The sequence below is a fragment of the Myxine glutinosa genome, chromosome 6 (assembly GCF_964187855.1).
Source record: "Myxine glutinosa chromosome 6, kmMyxGlut1.1, whole genome shotgun sequence".
NCBI lineage: Eukaryota > Metazoa > Chordata > Myxini > Myxiniformes > Myxinidae > Myxine > Myxine glutinosa.
In genome coordinates this window covers 171,509,486-171,533,502 of record NC_136266.1, presented here as the reverse complement: position 1 = coordinate 171,533,502, position 24,017 = coordinate 171,509,486, and the positions used below count along the sequence as shown (strand labels likewise).

The following is a 24,017-nucleotide window of genomic DNA, read 5'->3' as shown; positions in this document are numbered from 1 at the left end:
CATTCATCCCAGTAAGCTGGTACTCATTTTGCGGACCTCAGAAGAATGCTCAGTCAACCCACCTGGTGTTAATCAACGGCATGACAGGGTCTCAAACTGAAGACCCCAAGATCGTAAGCCAGCCACCTTAACCATTAAGGCAACACAAGGCTTAAGATCTCTGTAAAGTTCTTCTTTATCACTCCCATTACTCCAACGATCACTGGCACAATTTTGGCGCTCTTGGGCATCCAAGATCTTTTGACTTCATTTGAATGGGCTTCGTATTTGGTCATTTTATTGATCTCTGTGTTGTTTAGGCCAAACCCACTGGGAACTGACACCTCATCTCGTCTCCCCTCCCTTTCTCTCTCTCTTATTTTTGGGGTGGGGGGAAAGGGAGGGGAGGTTATCACCATGCATTGCAATATGTCTGGGATCTTGCGCGTCGTCGGGACTGTGTGCTAACCCTTGCAATAGTCCCTCTGCTAGATCTGTGTGTTAATCCTTGCACTAGTCCCTCTGCTAGATCTGTGTTAATCCTTGCACTAGTCCCTCTGCTAGAGCTGTGTGTTAATCCTTGCACTAGTCCCTCTGCTAGGTCTGTGTGTTAATCCTTGCACTAGTCCCTCTGCTGGATCTGTGTGTTAAACCTTGCACTAGTGCCTCTAATAGGTCCGTGTGCTAATCCTTGCACTAGTCCCTCTGCTAGGTCTGTGTGTTAATCCTTGCACTAGTCCCTCTGATAGGTCTGTGTTAATCCTTGCACTAATCCCTCTGCTCGGTTTGTGTGTTAATCCTTGCACTAGTCCCTCTGCTCGGTCTGTGTGTTAATCCTTGCACTAGTCCCTCTGCTAGGTCTGTGTGTTAATCCTTGCACGAGTCCCTCTGCTCGGTCTGTGTGTTAATCCTTGCACTAGTCCCTCTGCTATTTCTGTGTGCTAATCCTTGCACTAGTCCCTCTGCTAGATCTGTGTGTTAACCCTTGCACTAGTCCCTCTGCTAGGTCTGTGTGTTAATCCTTGCACTAGTCCCTCTGCAAGGTCTGTGTGCTAATCCTTGCACTAGTCCCTCTGCTAGGTCTGTGTGCTAATCCTTGCACTAGTCCCTAGTGTATCACTAGTAACCATCTGCTTGGTGATGGGCTGTTCTATACCAGAGTGAGGCGACAAGCTCCCTCTACCTCCTTCGCCGTCTTACTGCACGTATGTACATCTTTTTCTACTCTGTCTTCCTATCTTTCTAAAAGCTTCTTTTTTCCAAAGTACTCCGAGCTAGCGAGGGTTAGTAACATCTTCGTAGGTAGGGTTAGAGGCGCCTGACCCCAGGAAAGGTCAAGACATCACCGATGCCAACAGCGGTACATATACACAGATCCCCTGTTTGGCGGGAAAGGCGTATCCCTGCACTGCGGTGTAGGTGCTAGCTTGGTTTCCTTTCCTTTTCTCTGTTTTCCACTTCCTTGCTGTGTGTGCCCAGGTTTTAGAACAGGTACACCGTATCCCTGCGTGGCGTAAGAGGCGACTAAAAGGGTTGGCGTCAGGAAGGGCATCCGGCCATAAAACTGTGCTTTAAATAACATCATCATCGTTAGGGGTTTGCAGCCTAGCTCGTTTGGCGGATGTCCGGTCTTACTGGAACAACGACAGCGAGTCACTGCATTAACCAGCAGCACCTGTGGTATGCTGTAAAATAAGGGCGGTGCACTACGGGTATTCCCTGTGCATCCGGCCAGCCGCTGCACCACACTTCCCTTCCGGTTGTCGGGCTTCGGCCTGCCACTGGCCTCTGGGTTGTTTGGCGAGAGGGAGCGACTGACTTCTGCGCAAGGCCTGTTGCTCCTAAAACGTTCGCGCAGTCTGTTTCAACTCTTATGGCTCACAAAGAACAAAAGAATTCGATATTGTCAGCACCGGTTTTCGCACCTGGTGCCGATGTTGACATTTATGCTACCGGGGAGGGCGCTTCGGGACCCATCAACGGCTGCCATAATGACGGTGCAGTCCTAAAGCCGCAAAGATGGACTGCTCTTGATGAGTGCAGGAAGAGGCGGGCCTCCGTTGTGTCTTCGATATTTTTTGCATCGTGGAATGTTAGGACGCTGTTGGATTTAGATGCCGCAAACAGACCAGAACGCAGAACGGCTCTCATTGGTCTCGAACTACAAAGGTACAACATCGCCGTTGCAGCTCTTCAGGAATCCAGATTTTCCGGTTCGGGCCAGCTGCGCGAGGCCTCCAGTGGCTACACGTTCTTTTGGTCCGGACTACCCGGAGGACAATGCCAGGAAGCGGGGGTAGCTTTCGCTATTCACGACGACATCGCCAAAAAAATGATATCGACACCTGTTGCCGTTAACGAACGCTTTATCTACATGTGGCTTCCTCTCCTCTCTGGGAGCGCTACTGTCATATCAGCCTCCGCGCCAACGCTACAGGCAACGGCAGAAGCAAAGGAGACCTTTTACCAGACTTTATCCTCGATCCTCACCAAGATTCCGGAATCAGACCAAATAGTCCTCCTTGGGGATTTCAATGCCAGGGTTGGGAGAGACCATGCCACCTGGAAACACGTTATTGGTCTCCATGGTATTGGAAATGTGAATGCGAATGGCAACCTCCTTCTCGAAACATGTGCAAAATTTGGACTGGCAATCATGAACACCATGTTTCAGCAACCCGACAAGTACAAAGGAACTTGGAAGCATCCTCGGTCAAAACACTCCCACATGATCGACTATGTGGTCGTGCGCCAAAAGCATCTGCGGTACACCAAGTTAACACGCGTTATGCGTGGAGCCGAATGCTGGACAGATCACCTGCTGGTTAGGAGCAAGTTACGGCTTCGAATCGCTTGGCAACATTGTTCTGCTGGTCAAAAGCGTCAGCCGAGAATCGATGTGCATCAACTGGTGACAAGCGAATCTCTCCACGTTGAGTATGTAGATAAAGTCTCAACGGAAATGTCTCAAATGGTAGACTCGTCATGGTCAAGTTTCAAGCAGGCTGTCCTAAAGGCTGCGGCTGACACAATTCCATCAAAAACGAGGACACGCAACGACTGGTTTGACGAATCTAATGAATCGTTACGTGAGCTCCTGGACATGAAAAACGCTACCCTCCAGAAAGCACTGTCGACCGGCAGTCGCGCTGATAGACAGCAGTTCCGAACTCTTCGTAGTGATGCAACCAAATGCATCCGTAAGCTGAAAGATATTTGGTGGGCCGAGAAAGCAAACGAGATCCAAGGCTACGCAGAGCGAAAGGAGTACCACAACTTTTTCTCCGGTCTGAAAACGGTTTACGTACCCAAACAAAACGGTACTTTCCCGATGAAGACACTGGACGGTGAACTACTTACTGACAAATCGCTAATCTTCGCACGCTGTCGAAGCCACTTCTCCGACATTCTGAACAGATCATCGATAGTTCATGATTCGGTGATCAACGAAATCGATCAGCGTCCAATTCAGAACCACCTGGCACATCCACCAACACCAGACAAAATCGCAAAAGCTGTGAAACAGGTCAAATGTGGAAAAGCCCCTGGTTCGGACGGTATTCCGATCGAGCTGTTGAAGTATGGAGGCCACGATCTGGTTACAGCATTGTCGGTGTTGTTCAATGGAATTTGGGAGGCCGGGGATGTTCCTCAAGAATGGCGTGGCACAAAATTAATCACTTTGTTCAAAGGAAAGGGCGATCGCTCAGATTGTGGAAACCACCGCGGAATCTCGTTGTTGAGCATAACAGGCAAAGTCTTCACGAAACTGCTGCTCAATCGACTGGTGGACAATATCAGTGAGGCAACGCTTCCGGAATCACAGTCCGGTTTCCGTTCAAATAGGAGCACAATTGATATGGTGTTCAAAACGAGGCAAATCCAGGAAAAAGCAATGGAACAAAACCAGGATTTGTACATGGTCTTTGTCGACCTGACGAAGGCCTTCGACACGGTGAACAGAGACGCACTCTGGAAACTTCTTGCTCGCTATGGATGTCCAGACCACTTAATCAAGTTGCTGCGGAGTTCTCACGACAAAATGAGAGGCAAAGTGGCAGTAGACGGGGATGAGACGGACGTATTCAGCATTACGACGGGAGTAAAACAAGGCTGTGTGCTTGCGCCAACCATATTTGGGGTCTATCTAGCGGCAGCTATCGAGCATGCCTCGATCGATCTGGAGCCTGGCGTACACGTCCGTTCTCGTGCCGACGGAAACCTCTACAACCTCCGACGTCTAGCAGCCTACCCAAAAACCAAGACCATGGTAATACGTGACCTGCTGTTTGCCGATGATACAGCCTTGATTGCCCACACACAAGAGGAAATGCAGCGTATCGATGACCGTTTTGCTGAGGCCATGGAGGCGTTTGGTCTGGTTATCAGTTTGCAAAAGACCGTGGTTTTGTATCAACCAGCGCCGGGAAGCCCGTACCTTGAACCAGCAATTACGATCGGGGGTCACGTATTGTCAGTCACAAAAGAATTCACGTACCTGGGCACGTGCTTATCGAATACCGCAACCATGGACAAGGAAATCGACCAAAGAATCCGCAAAGCGAGTGTTTCGTTTGCCCGACTCCATAGCAGAGTCTGGAAAGAACGTGGGCTCAAAGTGAACACAAAATTGGCCGTGTACAAAGCAGTTGTCATCCCCTCTCTCCTGTATGGAGCCGAATCTTGGAATTGCTATGCACGCCACCTTCGCAGACTGAATGGCTTTCACTCCCGATGCCTACGACAAATTCTAGGCATCCATTGGTCCGATCTCGTGCCGGATACAGAAGTACTCGAGCGAGCTGAAATGCAATCCATCACATGCACCCTGCAAAAGGCCCGGCTCCGTTGGGTCGGCCATGTGTTGAGGATGGACGCAGACAGGATCCCACGTTTTATTTTTATGGGAGAACTGCACGAAGGAGAGAGATCAGTGGGCCGGCCCAAACTGCGTTTCAAGGATACACTACGTGCACATTTGAAAGAATGTGACATCCCGCTCGACAATTTACAAGCTCTGTCCAGTGATCGACCGAAATGGCGTAGCTTGATCCATACACGATGCGACTCCGCGTAAAAGGGTCCTATAGATGCCGCCAAAGCAGCCCGCAGAAAGCGTAAGGAACGTGAGCGGCAACCGGTGCCTGCTGAATCTAAATGGATTTGTACAACTTGTGGACGCTGATGCAAATCGGCACTCGGACTGTATAGCCACAAGCGGGTTCACAAGATTTGAACACCAACGCCGTAACGGCGGGGCGACATGATGAGTCCCTCTGCTAGATCTGTGTGTTAATCCTTGCACTAGTCCCTCTGCTAGATCTGTGTGTTAATCCTTGCACTAGTCCCTCTGCTAGGTCTGTGTGTTAATCCTTGCACTAGTCCCTCTGCTAGGTCTGTGTGTTAATCCTTGCACTAGTCCTTCTGCTAGGTCTGTGTGTTAATCCTTGCACTAGTCCCTCTGCTAGGTCTGTGTGTTAATCCTTGCACTAGTCCCTCTGCTAGGTCTGTGTGTTAATCCTTGCACTAGTCCCTCTGCTAGGTCTGTGTGTTAATCCTTGCACTAGTCCTTCTGCTAGGTCTGTGTGTTAATCCTTGCACTAGTCCCTCTGCTAGGTATGTGTGTTAATCCTTGCAAGGACTCGGCAGGACTTTAGTATGACTCATAATACCCCTCCCACTGGGGAATGAGATACATATTTACCAAGATAGGATTGGTGTCTGTCTCCCCCCATGAACCCCCCCCCCCCCAGCCTCCCCATCCCCCCACCGAGATCCTATTTTTTTTAACCACCGAAACACCTCCCATAGATACTTCTCGTTCGAGTACAACCAGTAGTTTTCTACTCATTTTGTTTCTGCATATTGACCACTCCTCTTCACCTATATTTGAGACCCTTTCAATGAGTAATACGATCGTTATAATAAATATCAATCTAAAGGACACAAAATGATTTTACCTTTAAAATGTAAAATCAGAAACAGCAGAGATTGCAAACCTTCACAAATTTACTTAGACTCTCAAAGAGTAATTAATAAAAGGCCTAGTTAATATGTAATTAGTATGTAATTAATATACCTACCAATGTTCTAATTGTACTACTGTACACATATTTAATAAACATACACACGTTCCAATAGTGCGTAATTAATAGACGTTCTCACTTTCCAATACTACGTAATTAATAGATGTACTGTACTTACATTTCAATAGTACGTAATTAATAGATGTACTGTACTTATATTTCAATAGTACGTAATTATAGTATAGTATGTAATTTTTAATTTGCAATAGTATGTAATTTCAGCTCGCCCTCGTATATCCACATTCCTGTCCACTGTCAGCCGGTATCCGGCAACTGTACGGCACCTTGCAGGATCCGCCAACATTCATCTGATTTTGCTAGCCACAATGCCCTGAACTGCACTGATACCACCTGTCAGATTTGTGCCTTCACTCAAAGCATTTAGAATAAACAGTATCTCTCTCTCAATGCAATCTCTTCACTTCCATGGTGACAGACAGCTTCGAGACTTGGAGTATTTCAAAAAAAGTAATAATTACATTATTTGCTAACTGGTATCTCCTGGTGTTGGCTTAGCGGTTAGGGTGCCGGCTTGGGATACCGAGGATTCCTGGGTTCGAATCCCGGTCGATCGCTAAATTAACACCAGGGGGGGTTGACTCAGCCTGTCATCCTTCCGAGGTCGGCAAATTGAGTACCAGCTTGCTGGGATGAATGATCACGGTGCGTACCCCGATTCAGAATAGGCACACTGTATCCCTGCGCATCGTAAGAGGCGACTAAGGGTTGGCGTCAGGAAGGGCATCCGGCCATAAAAACATTGCCTCAAACAGGGTACCACCCGCAAGGCTAACCCCCGCTCCAGCGGGGAAAATGGCCTTAAAACGATAATTCATTCATTTTTATTTATTTATTTATTAGAAGTGAGGAGAAAGCCAGAGTACTGCATATATCAGCTCAGGACATTATTTCCGGTCGTGCCAAACTGCCCTTCATCAACAGAGCCTTCCGGCTGACAGATGTGCATATGGGACCTCCAGGTCTTTAAAACAGCTGTTCACCACCATCTCTTATCTTCCCCCATCCAAACCCTTGATCTTTTCTACCCCCGTTAATTCAACCAAGATCCACTTTTTTGAAATACCAACTTCTTTCCTGGAAGTTCTAGTAGTGTCCATGTGTTTTATACCTCTCCCCCCCCCCCCCTCCCTTTCCCATGCCTCCTCACCCCAAGCCCTCTCCCTCCCACAGATATCCCTACGTCCCTCTTCTCTGCTGTTGTACTTGTGTTTTTTTTTGTTTGTTTGTTTTTGTATACTGAATCGAGGCTCGTGAAAGAGCTAACATTTATTTCACAAACAAATCAACCAGACAAACCAAATATACAAAAAGAGGGAGCGGAAGACAAGATGGGGAGAGAAGGGGAAGCACACAACCACAACATTTGAGAGCAGGGAGAAGTGTGGGAGGGAGAGGGCTTGGGGGCAGGAGGCGTGGGAAGGTGGGGGGGGGGGGGGGGGGGTGGGAGAAGTATAAAACACAAGGGGACCAAAATTAGCGGGGGTAGAAAAGATCAAGGTTTTGGATGGGGGAGGATAAGAGATGGTGGTGAACAGCTGTTTTAAAGACCTGGAGGGTGGAGTGGGATTGAAGAGAGTGAGGGAGTTTGTTCCAGATGCGGGAGAAAAGAGGAATGAAGGAGTGAAGGTGAGCAGAAAGTCTTGATTTTGGCAGTTTAACCATAAGAGGGTTGCAGGCAGATCTTGTGCGACCTGTAGGAATATTTGGGGGACAGAGCCCAGAGAGGGCTGGGGGGGGGGCAAGGCCAGAGAGGAGTCGGAAGAGACGGAAAGACCACCAACCTGCCTGCGGTGAGTGAGTGAAAGGCCCTTGGAGTTAGCTTCATCGCGGGAGATTCCAATGATTCTGAACGCTTTGGTTTCAACAGCGTGAAGACGGGCTAGGTGTGAGGCAGGAGCACCAGACCAGAGGGGAGAGCAGTATTCCATAGAGCTGCGGATGAAAGCCTTGTATGTGGTGAGGAGCTCAGGTGTGCCAAGGAAGGACTTCGCACGACGGAGGATGCCCAGTCGGCGACTGGCTTTGGAGGCCAGATTTGAAATGTGGTTTTCCCAGGAAAGATCATGGCAAATAGTGAGACCCAAAAGCTTGAGTGACAGAACTTCTTCGAGAGGATTATTCAGAAAGTGGATGGGAGGGTTTTCCAGTCGGTCTTTTCGGAGAGACATCGTAAGAGTGTGAGATTTATCAGGATTGAAAGACATGTTCCATTTGTTTGCCCAGTCTGATTTTATCCAGGTCTGCAGAGAGTGAGGAGGCAGCAGACTGCCGATCTGAGGGATGAGGAATGGAGCGACAGAGAGTAGAGTCGTCAGCAAAGAGATAGAGAGGATTTTCAAGAGTCAGAGAGATCATTGATGAAGACCAGAAAAAGCACAGGGCCCAGAACACTACCTTGGGGAACTCCAGCCTGAACAGGAAGAGGAGATGAGAGAAACCCATTCAGGGCCACACGTTGACTATGACCAGAGAGGAAGTCCGCCAGCCATGCGTGGAGATTTCCATGGATACCAAAGGAGGAGAGTTTGGTGAGCAGAGCAGGGTGCCAGACCGTATCAAAGGCACGTGAAATGTCAAGGGAGACGGCTCTAATTTCCTGTTTGGCATTGAGGACCTCCATCCATTGTTGAGAAAGCAGAAGCAGCATGTCCAGAGTAGAGTGACCAGGTCTGAAACCAAATTGATGATCAGAGATCAAGCCATTGGAGAAGAGGAAAGATTTCATATCTGAAGCAATGATGGATTCCATGACTTTGCTGATAATTGGGAGAAGGCTGATTGGTCTGTAGTTGCTGGGATCTGTTTTTGCACCTTTTTTGTGCAAAGCGGTGATGTTGGCTGATTTCCAAGCAGATGGCAGATGACCTTGAGCAAAGGAGAGGGTGAAGAGAACAGAAAGAGGGAGTGAAAGAGCGGAAGCACATGATTTTAGGACCCGTGGGCTGATGCCGTCAGGACCAGTTGCAGAATCAGAGTCGAGGGTTGACAGAAACTTTTCCACCTTGTCAGGAGGAAAGGACACAGAGTCCAGGAGCAGCTGGGTACGACTGGGTACGGTGGGTACAGAGAGGGATGGGTTTGGGACACAAGATTTAGAGGCAAACACAGAGTTGAGGCATTCAGCTATTTCACGTGCGGAGTCAGCCGTTAAGCCGTTTGAGGTGAGGGAGGGGATGGAGGGGGAACAAACACCAAAAACAGATTTGACCAGACGCCACCAGGATTTGGAAGAGGGAGACAGATAAGAGAGTTCGGTCTTGAGAACGGTGAGATATTGTTTCCTGGCTCTCCTGAGGGTGGACACTCTCCCTCTCTGTGCTTCCCTCTCTCTCCCCATCTTGTCTCCAGCTCCCTTTATTGTATGTTTTGTGTGTCCGTTTTATTTTTAATTTTTTTAATGATTAAAGTTAGCTCTTACATGAGCCTCGATGTTGTATACAAAAAAAATAAAAAATAGATGTACTGTACTTACAATTCAATCGTACATAATTAATAGATGCACTGTACTTACATTTTAATAGTATGCAATTAATAGACGTACTCACATTTCAAATGGATGTAATTAGTAGACGTACAGTATTCACATTCCAAAAGCACGTAATTTATGGACGTCGTCACATTTCAGTAGCAGGTAAGTTATAGATTTACTGTACTTACATTTCAATAGTATGTAATTAATAGATGCACTGTACTTACATTTCAATATTATGTAATTAATAGACGTACTCACATTTCAACAGTATGTAATTTGTAGACATACAGTATTCACATTCCAATAGGACATAATTTATAGACGTAGTCATATTTCAATAGTACGTAATTTATAGACATACTCACCTTCTGTGCTGACAGACAGACAAACGGGCTCAAATGCAATACCCTATCCTCTGGCGAGGGTAATAAAAATGTGGAATTTTAAAAGTATTTTAAGGTTTGTTCACCCCAGCTTGAATTAATTAGTGGTCCTTCTGTCAGCTTCATAGAAACCCGATGATGACTGAAATATTTATGAGACATACAATCTCGTAGGATAGCTCTGCCCCGGACTCAGCATTATGAATGTACATTACTCGAGTGTAAGAATAACAAGTGAGGAAGAACAGGATAACAATGGCACTCGTAGAATATAAGCCCTCAGGAATTATTGGCCATTGTAATATATATATATATATTTAGATATCTTTCTGGGAACTTTCAGGAATTTCATTGAGTGTCTGAAGAATCATGATTATGCCTTTGTATATTAATGACATTAACAGATGTAGCAGGGTCTGACAGGATGTGCATTTGCCTTTGAGTTGTCTCATCCTCGTTTGATTCCAGACCCGACTGTAAGCTTCCGATTGGTGCTTCGCGAGGTAGAGTGCTGCATCACAGAGTACGCTGTCCCAAAGATGGATGTTAAAGCGGTTGTCCCATCTGCAACCAGTTATTTTTTTCACAAAGAGAAGACGAGTTATAACCAGTTCTCTGAACAAATTCCTGCCACCTTCAGTCAGATGACAGACCTGGCCAGCTGGTTCCTGAAGGAACCGCCTTTGGAGGCCATTTTTCCCCACAGAGCGGGGGTTGGTCTTTTTTGGGCACCGTGGTCCCCTTTTTTGGAGCAATGTTTTACGGCCGGATGCCATTCCTGCCGCCAACCCTGTTAGTCGCCTCTTACGGCACACAGGGAATTACCAGTGAACTGGTGCTCAATTTGCCGACCCCCCTGGCGTTAATTCAGCAATCGACCGGGATTCGAACCCAGGATCCCAAGCTGGCACCCTAAGCTGGTTCTTTAAGGATTTTGGCCAAAACCTTTCCATGGCCAACCCCACAAGACGGTAGATATAATTGGGGCCATTGCAGAAGTGTAATAGTAGTAGTGGATACAGTTGAAGCCGTCGCATCCATTACTATCGCTGACGCACCATTCAGAAGTTGTAGATAAGTTATGCTACCTTGGAGGTGTCCTCCCTCAAAATGCAATGATGGACGACGAAGTAACATCAAGACTCGGTAAAGCATGTGTGTCCTTTGGGAGGTTGACACATCGCCTTTGGCATGAACAGGGCATTCTCCTGGACACCAAGATCAGTGTCTATCGTGCTGTTGTCTTATCGACACTCCTGTACACATGCGGATCTTGGCCACCCTATCATCGCCATATTAAAGGCTTTTTTGTATCCTTTTTGTATTTTTGTGTCAAGGCTTGTGTAAGAGCTAACGCATAAAACATATAATAAAGGGAGCAGGAGACAAGAAGGGGAGAGAAAGGGAAGCACAATACCAGTAGAGATCAGGGACATCGGCAGATCTGTGGAAGGGAGAGGGCTGGGCCGGGTTACACGGGATAAACAAGATGGACACTACAAGAAATTTCAGGCAAGAAAACAGAATTTGAAAAAGTGCATTTGGGGTGTATTAATGGGGGTAGAAAAGATCAAGGTTTTGGATGGGGCATATATTGCATGGGTGAAGATAAGAGATGGTGGTGAACAGCTGGGAGGTGGGAGGGAGGCTGGGAGGTGGGTTCCAGAGGTTGGAAAAAAGAGGAATGAAAGAGGAAAGGTGAGCCAAGATTCTTGATTTTGGCAGTTTCACCAGAAGAGGCTGGCAGGCAGATCTTATGCGTCCTGCAAGAATATTTGGGGACAAAGCACAGAGAGAGCTGGGGGAGCAAGGCCAGAGAGGAGACAGTAGAAGACAGAAAGACCACCAACCTGCCTGCGGTGAGTAAGTGAAAGGCCCTCGGAGATAGCTTAATCGCGGGAGATTCCAATTATTCTGAAAGCTTTGGTTTCAACAGCGTGAAGCCGAGCTAGGTGTGAGGCAGGAGCACCAGCCCAGAGGGAAGAGCACTAATCCATTGAGCTGCGGATGAAAGCTTTGTATGTGGTGAGGAGCTCAGGTGTGCCAAGGAAGGACTTCGCACGACGGAGGATGCCCAGTCGGCGACTGGCTTTGGAGGCCAGCTTGGAAATGTGGTTTTCCCAGGAAAGATCATGGCAGATAGCGAGGCCCAAAAGCTTGAGTGACAGAACTTCTTGGAGAGGATTGTTGAGAAAGTAGATGGGAGGGTTGCCCAGTCGGTCTTTTCGGAGAGACATAGTAAGAGTATGAGATTTGTCAGGATTGAAATACATGTTCCACTTGTTTCACCAGTTTGTGATTTTATCCAGGTGTGTAGAGAATGAAGAGGCTGCAGACTATCGATTTGAGGGATGAGGTCTGGAGCGGCAGAGAGTGGAGTCATCAGCAAAGAGATAGAGAGGATTTTCCAGAGAGTCGGAGAGATCATTGATGAAGACCATAAAAAGCACAGGGCCCAGAACACTGCCTTGGGGAACTTCAGCCTTGATCAATTCCACATGCGATGCCTTTGCAAGATTATTGGCATCACCTGGTGAGACAGAATACCTAACACCTTAATCCTAGACCGTTGTCGTATCCAAGTAATTTAGTATTTCCTGATGCAATCCCAGCTTCGCTGATCAGGACACCTCACATGCAAGGAGAACCATAGAATCCGAAGAGCCCTTTTTTTTGGACAACTTAAATTTGGTAAATGGTCACATGGTGGTCAAAGAAAGTGATGTAAGGACGTCCTTAAGCCTACACTCAAGTCTTGTGCCATCCCAGTTTCACCTGGGAACATCAGGCCACAAACAGGTCAGCTTGGCGTAACATTTGCCTCAAAGACCTGGACCACTTTGACTTGCTACTGAGAGACAGCGGGGGCAAGAAAGGAAAACTTGCCAATGTCCATCACCGCAAGGATCAGTCGATACCTGCAATCTTTGTGGTCGACGCTGTGAGTCCTTCATTGGACGATACAGCCATCACACAATGCACAATGCTTAGTGAGCACACCAACGAAGGGAAGAGATTCATCGTAATCGACGACTCATACCATCCTCATCAGTAGTAGTGGTCGTAGTAAATACACAACACACCAACATACATTTTAAGGCCATTTTCCCTGCTAGAGCGGGGGTTAGCCTTGCGGTCCCCATGACGATGTTCTCCATTTTGCCCTATTTTCTGCATCTCTCCTTGTTAACCCCCTTGCCCGCATTTCGTCTTCCACCATCTTTAGCCAAGTCTTTCTTGGTCTTCCCAGTCCTCTACTTCCTTATACATTCATTTCCATCACTCTTCTCAACCAGTCACTTTCATCCTTCCTCAACACATGACCAAACCATCTCAACCTGTTCCTCTTCACAGCATCAATCACAGGCTCTATTCCCATCATCTTTCGCAATTCATCATTTGTCTTCCTCTCTCTCAACGATACTCCACACATCTACCGAACCATTCACATTTCCACCCTTTCCAGCCTTCGTTGCTGCTCTACGTTCATTACCCATGTCTCGCTCCCATAAATCACAACACTTCTCACACATGCAGCATACACCTTTCCCTTCAGCTTCAACGACACTCCCCTCCTCATCAGCACGCCACTCAGTTCCCGAAACTTCTTCCATGCACATCTCACTCTTGCAACCGTTGCCGAGTCTGATCCACCTTCTCCATTCAGTATGTCTCCGAGGTAGCAAAATGTTTTCACACCTTCCAGCTTCACGCCATCTCCAAGATCCAACTCAACATTTCCTCCATCTGCAGCTCCCTCTGTGCACACCTTACGTTTGAATGTAGCTGCCACACTGGTTAATGACCCTCTCAGACCACTACATTTTTGATGAACCCACTCAGCACACATTGTACATTGAATGGAGTTCACTCCGACACCCTTCCTGCACACAGCACATGGCCACTTCCCAGTTCTTTCCACCTCACCACATGCTTTACCACTTGCCATCACCTTCGTCTTTCCTATATTCACCTTCAGACCTTTTGTCTCCATACATTCCTTCCACTTGTTCATCTTTTCCTTCAGTCCATCCATACTTTCCGCAATCAACACCAGATTATCTGCATACAACAACTCCCATAGTAAACACACCTTTACGTTCTGAGCCAGCACCTCCATCACAGCTACAAATAGTAGTGGACTTAGTACCGACCCCTGATGCACTCCCACCTTCACCTCAAACTCACCACTGTTCCCGTCCTTCGTCCTTACAGCTGTGCGCGCTCTTTTGTACATTGCCATCACTACTCTGATCAACCATTCCTCCACTCCTAACTTCCTCAATGCCCATGTCAATACTTCGCGTGGAACCCTATCAAATGCTTTCTCCAGATCAACAAACCCAAGAAACAACTTCTTCCTCTTCTCCATGTAACTCTCCTGCAACTGCCTCACAATAAAGAGCGCGTCTGTCGTTCCTCTTCCTGGCATAAATCCAAACTGCATTTCGTCGATCTTCACCTTCTTCCTTATCCTCCTCTCCAACACCCTTTCCATTACCTTCATTCCATGCTCCAATAACTTTATCGCTCGGTACGAGCCACACTCCAGAGGGTCACCTTTCCCCTTGTATAGAGGGACGAGGGTACTCAGTTCCCAATCCACTGGAATGCGGCCTTCTTTCACCACCAGATTAGAGATCTCTGTCATTCTCTTCACACACCAACTTCCTGCTGCCTTCAACATATCTCCCACAACCCCCGTCGGCCCTCCCGCTTTTCTACTCTTCATTGCTTTTATCGCTTCCTCAACTTCCTTCTCAGTTATCTTCTCTGCCGGTCCTAAAACTGGGTTACTCTCCATGTTGCCATCCCATTCATTCTCTGTATTCAACAGCATTTCCATTTATCTTTTCCATCTTCCTTTAATTCCATCTGGGTCCACAACGATTTGTCCCACTTCATCCTCCAAGCAACTCACCCCCATCACATCACACCTCTCTTTCGCTATCTGCTTTGCAATCCTGAACACCGCTCTCTGACCCTCTTCCGAATCCAAGCTTTCTCCGAACATTTTCCTACATGCCTCCTGCGCCTTTGCTACCTCTTTCTTTGCAGCCTTATAACTTTCATGCTCTTCATTTTCTGCCCCCTGTACCCTTCGCCTTCTGCCACTCCTTGAACTTCTTCCTCTTCTCGTCAATCCTCTTTCCAACTTCCTCATCCCAGCACCATGTTTCCGAGTGCCTCGGTGGTCCTTTTGTCCATCCACATACCTCACCAACGGCTCCCAACAGACTATCTTTCATTGACTTCCAACCACGTTCAAGCTCAACCACATCATCCTCTACCCTACTCAGCCTCTCTTTTAATGCCTCCCCTACTGTCACCTCTTTCAACCTCCACACCTTCATTCTCGGTTGGTACTTTACCCGCCGAACTCTCCTCGCACCTTCCACCCTTATGTCGCAGACAACCAAGTGGTGCTGTGAAACAGCCTCCTCCCCCGGGATCACCTTTGTGTCCTGGAGTTACCCCCTAGCTCGCCTACGCACCATCATGTAGTCAACTGTTGTCATCGACCCACCTGACGTGTATGTAACAAGCTTATTATCCTCTTTCTGGAACTGAGTATTACAAATCAACAAATCAGCTCCATCAGCAAACTCCAAAATCCTTTCACCTTCTCCATTTCTCACACCATATCCGTAACCCCCATGAACTCCCTCAAAACCGTCCATACTCCTTCCCACATGTCCATTTAGCTCTCCTCCTACCACAACAACTTCCTTATCTTTCACGTTTTCCATCAGCTTCTCTATCGCACACCAGAACTTGTCCTCTTCATCGCTCCGACCAACCTGCGGAGCATATCCCGAGATGACGTTCACCAAGAGCTTTCCAATCATCATTTTCACCATCATCAACCTATCACTCACTCTAGTCACACTCACCACACTGTCTACAAACTCCTCAGAAAACAGGACACCAGCACCATTCATGCCCTCTGGGCACCCATGCCACACAAACTTGTATTTCTGTCCCTGCCTACCCTTCACCATTCTCACACCACTTCCCTTCCATCTCGTCTCTTGCACACAACATATGTCCACTCTTCTTCTGATCAATACTTCCACCACTTCTCCTGATCTCCCTGTCATTGTCCCTACATTCCATGTCCCAAACCTCAGAAACCGATCTCCATTTCGGGCTGTACCTTGCCCATATGTAGTTGTAATTGTCATGGTTCTCTTTTTGAGGCAATGTTTTTCTGGCCGGATGCCCTTCCTGACGCCAACCCTTTTAGTCGCCTCTTACGACATGCAGGGATACGGTGTACCTATTCTAACCAGGGTACACACCGGAGTGGTAGTCGTAAATGTAAGCCGTAAAGTTCAGTGCAGGTTGGAATTGGCAAAGTCCTGAAGAGGCTTGTGTTGTCCTGATCTACTCTCCCATTCTACCCAAAGTGATGCAGGAATGAAGCTCCTAATGTGAGAAGAAGCTGTAACTGAGTTAGAAATGCTGCAGCAACTGCTTGGAACGACCATCTGTTTCATGAAATAAATGTGGTCACTCGTCATACAAGATTAAAACACCTTTCTCTGCCTTTTTCCTCTTTACAGGAACAAGGCTCATGGAAGCGCAAGGTAGAACTGACAGCAGGACAAATGTCAAGAGAATGAACAAACAGAACAAGAGGAGAAGAAACTCTGAAACTAGCAAGTAAGGTTGGGTTAGGAAAGGTTAATGGGGGTAGTTAATATACAGAGGTCTTAAAAGTCCAGAATGATAGGAAATATTTTTAATTTATTTTATATCTTTTTGAGACGATGCTTATAAAGTGCATGAAATGTCGTGGACCGATAGAATGGCCTACACGTGGTCCAAATTTAACACCACTTGACTTTTTCCTTTGCGGCCACCTGGAATCACTGGAATCAGTGGTTTATACCACAAGACCATGTACTATGCAAGATTATTCGAATTAAATTGTAAAACAAATATTCCTATGGTTCTGGACTTTTGAAACATCTTGTACAGTAAGTAGATCATCGGTCAGAATTGGGGATGACAAGAGATGAAGGAGCGCTGCTTGCCTGAAACTTTGGAGGGAAGAAGTGACACAGAACAGCCTCTGGAGAGATGGCTACATGGACAGGAGAAGTGAGGAAAAAAAGAGTTGAGGTGTGCTGTCACCTTGGATTTTGTAAGTCGAACCACGAGGGGGTTACTGTGAGTACACATGCATTCTGGAGTAGATATGGAAGTTTAAAGGATTGCAGGATCAGAGGGAGCTCTATTGGGAAATAGATGGTAGAAGACAGAGAGACCACTGCCATGCCCAAGATGTGAGAGCAGCAGAACTTGTGCTTCGGCCTCATCATAGGAGATTCCAATAATTCTGAGAGCTTAAATTCCACAGAATCCAGGAGAGACAAATGTGATGATGGGCTGCCAACCCATAGTGCACGGTAATACTTCACTGAGCTATGGACAGAGGCCTTCCAGACTGTGACTTGCTCTATTTTTCTAAGGAAAGGTTTGTATCGATGGAGGATGCCCATTCTGCGACTGGCTTTGAAGCCAGGATTTGCTATGATGTCGGCCCAGAACGGGTTATGGCTAATGGTCAAGTTTATTCAGTTGAAAGACTGAACCTCTTCCAGTGGATGACAAAGGAAATAAATACCGGTAGGTGATTTTGTTTGACGGTCAATACGGAGCGATAGGGTGAGACTTGAAGCACATCTTTTGAAGGAAATTTTCCAGGATTGAAGGACATGTTGCATTCATCAGACCGGTGTCCAAGCATTTCCAGATCAGCAGAGAGAGACACAGCTGCTATCTATACACAAAGAATTAAGTTAAGCACCCCCCCGTTTTTTTACAACCTCGCACATCACAAGTTTGTTGTCGTCAAAACAGTGTAATATACCCATGATATTGCTATATTTTCTGGAGAAGTGATATTATGGTCACATAAAAACATAACAATCATGCCGTTTTCAATAGTTTATTCTGAATAATTTAAGGTGAAATTTTTTGGGAATTTTAGGCATATTTTCACCTCAATTTAAGTATGGAGCTATAGGTCCATCACGGACAGTGTGGATGACGTTTATGTTTTCTAACGTACAGTCATTGTTCTGAGAAGACCTCTAGCGATCTTTGCGTCAATAACGTGTGTAGGACCCACGTGATCGGATCACTGACTCAACCCTACGTCTCATAGACCCTGTAAGCCGTCGTATGCGTTGCTGTGGCAGGTTGTTCCATTCCCGATGTAATGCACGTTCCAATTCATCCAGATTGGCTATTGGAGGGACCATCTTCGCAATTTGTCGTCCCAACATGTCCCAAACGTGCTCGAGGGGGTTCAGGTCAGGACTGTACGCAGGCCAGGGGATGGTTGTCACAGCACCTTGCTCCATCCGATCACGTGGGTCCTACACACGTTATTGACGCAAAGATCGCTAGAGGTCTTCTCAGAACAATGACTGTACGTTAGAAAACATAAACGTCATCCACACTGTCCGTGATGGACCTATAGCTCCATACTTAAATTGAGGTGAAAATATGCCTAAAATTCCCAAAAAATTTCACCTTAAATTATTCAGAATAAACTATTGAAAACGGCATGATTGTTATGTTTTTATGTGACCATAATATCACTTCTCCAGAAAATATAGCAATATCATGGGTATATTACACTGTTTTGACGACAACAAACTTGTAATGTGCGAGGTTGTAAAAAAACGGGGGGGTGCTTAACTTAATTCTTTGTGTATATATAGCAGAGACCACTGTATGACACAATGTGCAGTCGCCTGCAAAAAGGAAAAGAGACGTTTCTAGAGCATTGGACAGGTCATTTGTATAGATGAGGAATAAGACTAGGCCCAAACCACTGCCTTTGGGAACTCCTTCCTCCACTGGGCGAGGGGAGGAGATGGTTCAATTGATGGCCACATTGGATGATGATTGGAGGAAGTCAGAAATCCAGGAATGAATACGGTCTTATATGCCACAGGCAGAGAGCTTCGCAAGAAGAGCAGTATGCCAGACCGTGTTGAATGCCTGAGATTTTACTCTGACCTCTTGTTTGAGATTGAAGGCTTCAAACCATTGCTTAGAGCGGAGCAGCATCATGTCTTGAGCTGCATGACTGGGACATAATCCAAACTGATGGTCAGAGATCAAACCATTTTAAAACAGGAAAGACGACGTCAGAAGCAATGATGGATTCCATGACTTATAATTGGTATGGTATTTTTGCACCCTTTTTGTGGACAGGAGTGATGTTTGCTGACTTCCATGCAGAGGGGAAGAGGCCAAAGGAGGACAGACTGAATATGGCAGACATAGAGGAAACAAGAATGGCCGAACTGGATTTGAGATCATCAGCACTGATACCATGTTGACCCATCGACTAAGCCAGGTCAAGGCTGGACAGAACTTTTGTCTACCTTCTTGGGTTGGAAAGACAAGGGTCCAGTAGACAGTGAGTACGTGTCCGGGAATCTTGTCTTACAATGGGGACTCAAGATGGGGCAGACCAGGATGGGCTGGGTACACAAGATTTGGAGGCAAAGACATCTTTGAGACATTTTGTCTTATCTCGGGCAGAGTCTGCTTTAGCCTGACTTTAACTAACTAACTAACTTTATCTAACTATTTAACTTTTACCTTTACTTTTAATTTTTTTCTTAAAAACTAACTTTTAATTAACTTTAAACAACTTTCTCATTAATGACTCATTTATTTATTACGCACGTGTGGGAAGGGCTGACAGAATGGCTGAGCGGTACGCACAATCACTTCTAAGCTTGCTTAGCCTGTGTTCAAATCCTGACCTAGCCATAAACTGTCTACCCAGTGTTTCACAGGCAGGCTGATTCATCAACGTATTTGCTGTCACTCAGATGGACGTTAAACCGGGTGTCCCGTTTACCAGCATTAGTTGACGGACCTTAAAAAAATCCCACGATGTCCTTCGCGCAGAGTACGTGCCAGAACCAAGAACAAATTTCAGCCTCAAGTTCTACCAAGTTGAGCATCAGGCCTGGCCAAGAGTTGGGCCAAAAACTTCTCCCAGCCAACCCCACATGAACATGGGAATAATTGTGGCAGTTAAAGAAGAGGAAGAAGAATAAATGTGTTCCCCAAACCATTTATTGCCATGCTTGGAGTTACAACTAAAGTCTCATTCTACAATTAAGATTCTGATTAAGCACTAATTGCTCTTCTCCAGTGGTTTCTCATTTGAATGGGTGAGACAATCACAACCTGATAGTTGATTGACATCTATAATGAGAATTGAAAGGTTGATAGCCTTACTCAGGGGCAGCAGAGAGGAGGAGGCGAATGGAGGTAAGGTCCCCACGTGCAGCCGCGTAATGAACGGCTAGGGCACCTGTCGTCGTCTGCTCCCTGACAAGCTCAGGACAACCACCTTGTCCAAGCAGCAACCAGCGCACCACCTTGGCATGGCCAAAGCGAACTGCAAGGTGCAAAACAGTAGCTCCTGTGCTGTCTTGGTCCTGCAGAAGTGAGAGGTGTTGCGTTGTAGTTGTAGAAACAAGTTGTAAAGCACCTTGTCCTATGACTTCATGGATGTTACGCCACAAACCAATGTTTGAGAATAAAGTCAGTGCAAGGAAAAAAAGAAAGAGCAGAGATTGCAGATCCTCACTAGGGGTCTAGGACGTGTTTGTGTGGTGTTTATAAGCTGTTGTGTTTATTGACGACGTAGATTAATGTTCAATCCAACACAGCTGCCAAACCAGATGACAAATGACGTCATCAATTTAATTCTCCCATACAATTTTTGTGTAGATTATGCTCAATAAATTTCAAACTGATTGGATCAAGCATTCTACTTGTCTAATTATGATGTCATAATGAAGGCACCAATTACATCATCATTAATATTGTTGTTCCCCATGGGGAGTACTTGGCAATTAGTCATGTTTAAATTTTTCCATGGAGCAGTTTCGGAGATATAGAGGTGCAAAGTTTTTCGGTTTTTCCAAGATAAAGCACATACCAAGTGAGATGTGACTTATGACGTCATAATTATCAATATAAATTATACAGGAGTCACCGCTCCTATGGTGAAAATTTGGTGTCAATCGGACCAACGGTTGCAGAAAAAAGCATGCTCATGTTCTGTGCGGACAAACAAAGACAAACAAACAAGCAATCAAGAAGACGTCATGCAGAGCACAATACTTGCAAAATCCACCCCTCCCCCCAAAAAGGTTACCATAGAGACATCAAATTGTCTATTTCATTAATATTTAAATTGACGATCTTAATCGAAGCTTGGGTCAATCGCATGAAAATTGATTCGTTTTCAGCTGAAAATTGATTTTTAGAAGTTTGACCTTTAGTTGACCTTTGACCTTTTGACCTCAAAAGTTGGTTTTACAATTCAGTGAGGCGATATGCAAATGCTGTTCAACTTTCAAGGCAATCGGATGAAAAATTCCAATTTTCGAAATTTGACCTCAAGATGACCTTTGACCTCAAAATCAATAGGCTTTTCAGTTGAGATTTACTCGACAACCTGGTAAAGCTTCATGGTGATCGGTTTAGAATTGCGACCTGTAGGCGAGTGATAAACAGACAGACAGACAATAACAAAGCTAACTGACCAATATACTTGAAAACTTCGATTTTGCAAGTAACAAACAAATAAAAACAAACAAACAAACAAACGGACCAAAATGCAATACTCTCTTCTCCAGCGAGGGTAAAAATGGCACTTTGGAGTTGAAAGCACAACGTTGATGTCATAAAGGGGAAAACTCTGGTTACCAAATTTCTTCTCACTCTTTAAAATGTCCCAAAAGAAAATATTACAAACAAATTCCATAATACATCGACTCGCTTCCAATTGTCATCACCATGTTATATCAACATCTCTATCTCTTTTGCCATTAGTCAATCTCCTGCTGTAGAACGGAGCCCCTCCAGGTCTAAAAGTATCCCATTCCATGTGTGTTTGACCAACCACATAAACCAATACACACACACACACACACACACACACACACACACACACACACACACACACACACACACACACACACACACACACACACACACACACACACACACACACCAATTCCTGCCAATATCCCTGTTCCCCCTATCTAAGAATTGAAATCCATCTAATGTTTCTGCTGTCCCTGCCTTTCTAGGGAGACCATTCCATGCACTAATTATTCTTTGAGTGAAATACTTGGGCAAAAACCTTTCTCTTGGGATGAGGGTGGAGGAAGGAAGTGGTCCTCCATGACCCTCCTTCACCCTCAAATTGATAAACCGATAGACTGGTATATAGCGCACGCATGATTGGCCACATATCCTCCACCTTCAGGATTCCTGACCTTGTATACCATGATACACACAGTACCTTTGAGATTACCATGGGATTTGCCAGTCATTACATTTTTTTATCAGCGAAGTCAGATAGATAAATGTTGTAGGAAAAGTATGTGGAGCGGACATGTGCTGTTGCCTGTGACATGACATGCATGAGACATGCATGTCATACATGTGGCATGTGGAGTGGCATGCATGTGTGCATGTGACAATGCTTGCTGTTTGTATGTAGGGTGTGTATGGGCATGTAGAGGGAGAGTATTTTACCCTTGAGAGAAGCGCTCCGCTCTCCAGCATCCAGCGCACGCATTCCAGCTGTCCTGTTGCCGCCGCGTCGTGAGCCGCAGTCGCCCCGCTCTGCGCTCGCTCAGTGGCGCGGAGTCCGGCCTCCGTGAGCAGAAACCGCAGGGTAGTGACCCGACCAGCTCGGGCTGCGTGGTGAGCGAGGCTCGCTCCAAGCCGGTCCCTGATGACTGGCAGGTACTCGGGCCCGTGCTTCCCATGCAAGGCGCGTAACATGAGCGTGTCCCCAGAACGTGCGGCGCACAGAGCTGCGTCTATGACTCCTTCCATAGCAGGACCTCACCTGGTTGCCTCTTCTATAACGGCATGGCTGGAGCCTTCATTATCCCAGAGCGGCAAACTTCTTCCAGCTCCAATCCTTGCACTCCCACCTTGTGTTTCCCCAGTGAATTGACCCCACTTCATTCACCACCTTAATACCAATAGTGCTTCCCCTCATAGTCATAGTCCCCCATACTCCAACACATATTTATCATCCCCACCCCATAACCCGATTCTCCACCTCCATCCCCTTCCCACTCCACCCCCGAGCTGTGTTCTTCAAGACACATATTTCTACATTGTCTGAGCGAGTCATACACCCCTTATGGAAATGTCCTATATAATGCTTGCAATATCCAGTAGTTCTTTGTTGTACTCGTCTCTCTAATTCTTTTTTTAATAGCACTCAACTCCGATAATTACTTGCATGGTACTCTACAATTATAGCATTCCCATAATCTATTGTAGTCCATGGTTATCCGACAGTTGTGTGTGTGTGTGTGTGTGTGTGTGTGTGTGTGTGTGCTCTCGCGCATGTATATGTATGCAACTTGCCTGATTGTGTCTGATCAGGGTAAACATCATAACCACAATACATATGATGCTGAATGATACATCATTTAAGAGCTCTTGGGTCCAGACAGTGCATGTGGAGGTTTAAAATGATCGTTATTCATGCAATCTCAAGTTATATTCATTTCTGTATATGCTCAGTCGTTGGCTTGCAAATAAACAGGAAGTTAAAATATTGTTACGTTTATGGGGGTAGGTAAAATAATACCTTAGAAAAGGTAGAATTGTATAGGAAATAGCATGGACCACGTAACGCGTAGAATTTTGATGTACAATAAGTAGGGAAAATGTAGCTTAAGGTAGTTTAAATGTGTATCATATGGGGGATGATGTCATGCGAATTAGTAATAGGGGTTAAGGATAGTTTTCCCCTGTGCGTCACACCCTCTGCAATTCTCCCTAACATTTTTGCTGACACGGCCGACCATGTAAAACAACCACTAGCCAAGCCAAGCAGGAGCCGGTCGAACTAAGCCCGCCCCCATGGACCTAAGAAGGCAAAAGGCCCGCCCAGAAGAGGCGGAGGATCAGTGGGCGGAGAAGAAGGCCGGCAAGCCACGCCCCTAGGGTTCTCCCTCAGAGGAAGAGGAGTGAGGTTTTTCTGCT

The 24,017-nt window shown here is 46.2% G+C and overlaps 1 protein-coding gene across 1 annotated transcript in view; it reads right to left on the bottom strand.

The window, feature by feature from the left end:
• The window catches only part of LOC137414661 (uncharacterized), a 170,363-nt gene extending 147,495 nt beyond the window's left edge, over positions 1-22,868 (bottom strand). Inside the window, exons 1-2 of the mRNA XM_078780884.1 lie at positions 22,542-22,868; positions 20,223-20,425 (exon numbers count right to left, since the gene is read on the bottom strand). Of these exons, the coding sequence (XP_078637010.1) occupies positions 20,223-20,425; positions 22,542-22,847 (509 nt within the window). The 5' untranslated portion in view covers positions 22,848-22,868. The remainder of the gene's footprint in view (positions 1-20,222; positions 20,426-22,541) is intronic.
• Positions 22,869-24,017: the final 1,149 nt, after the last annotated feature.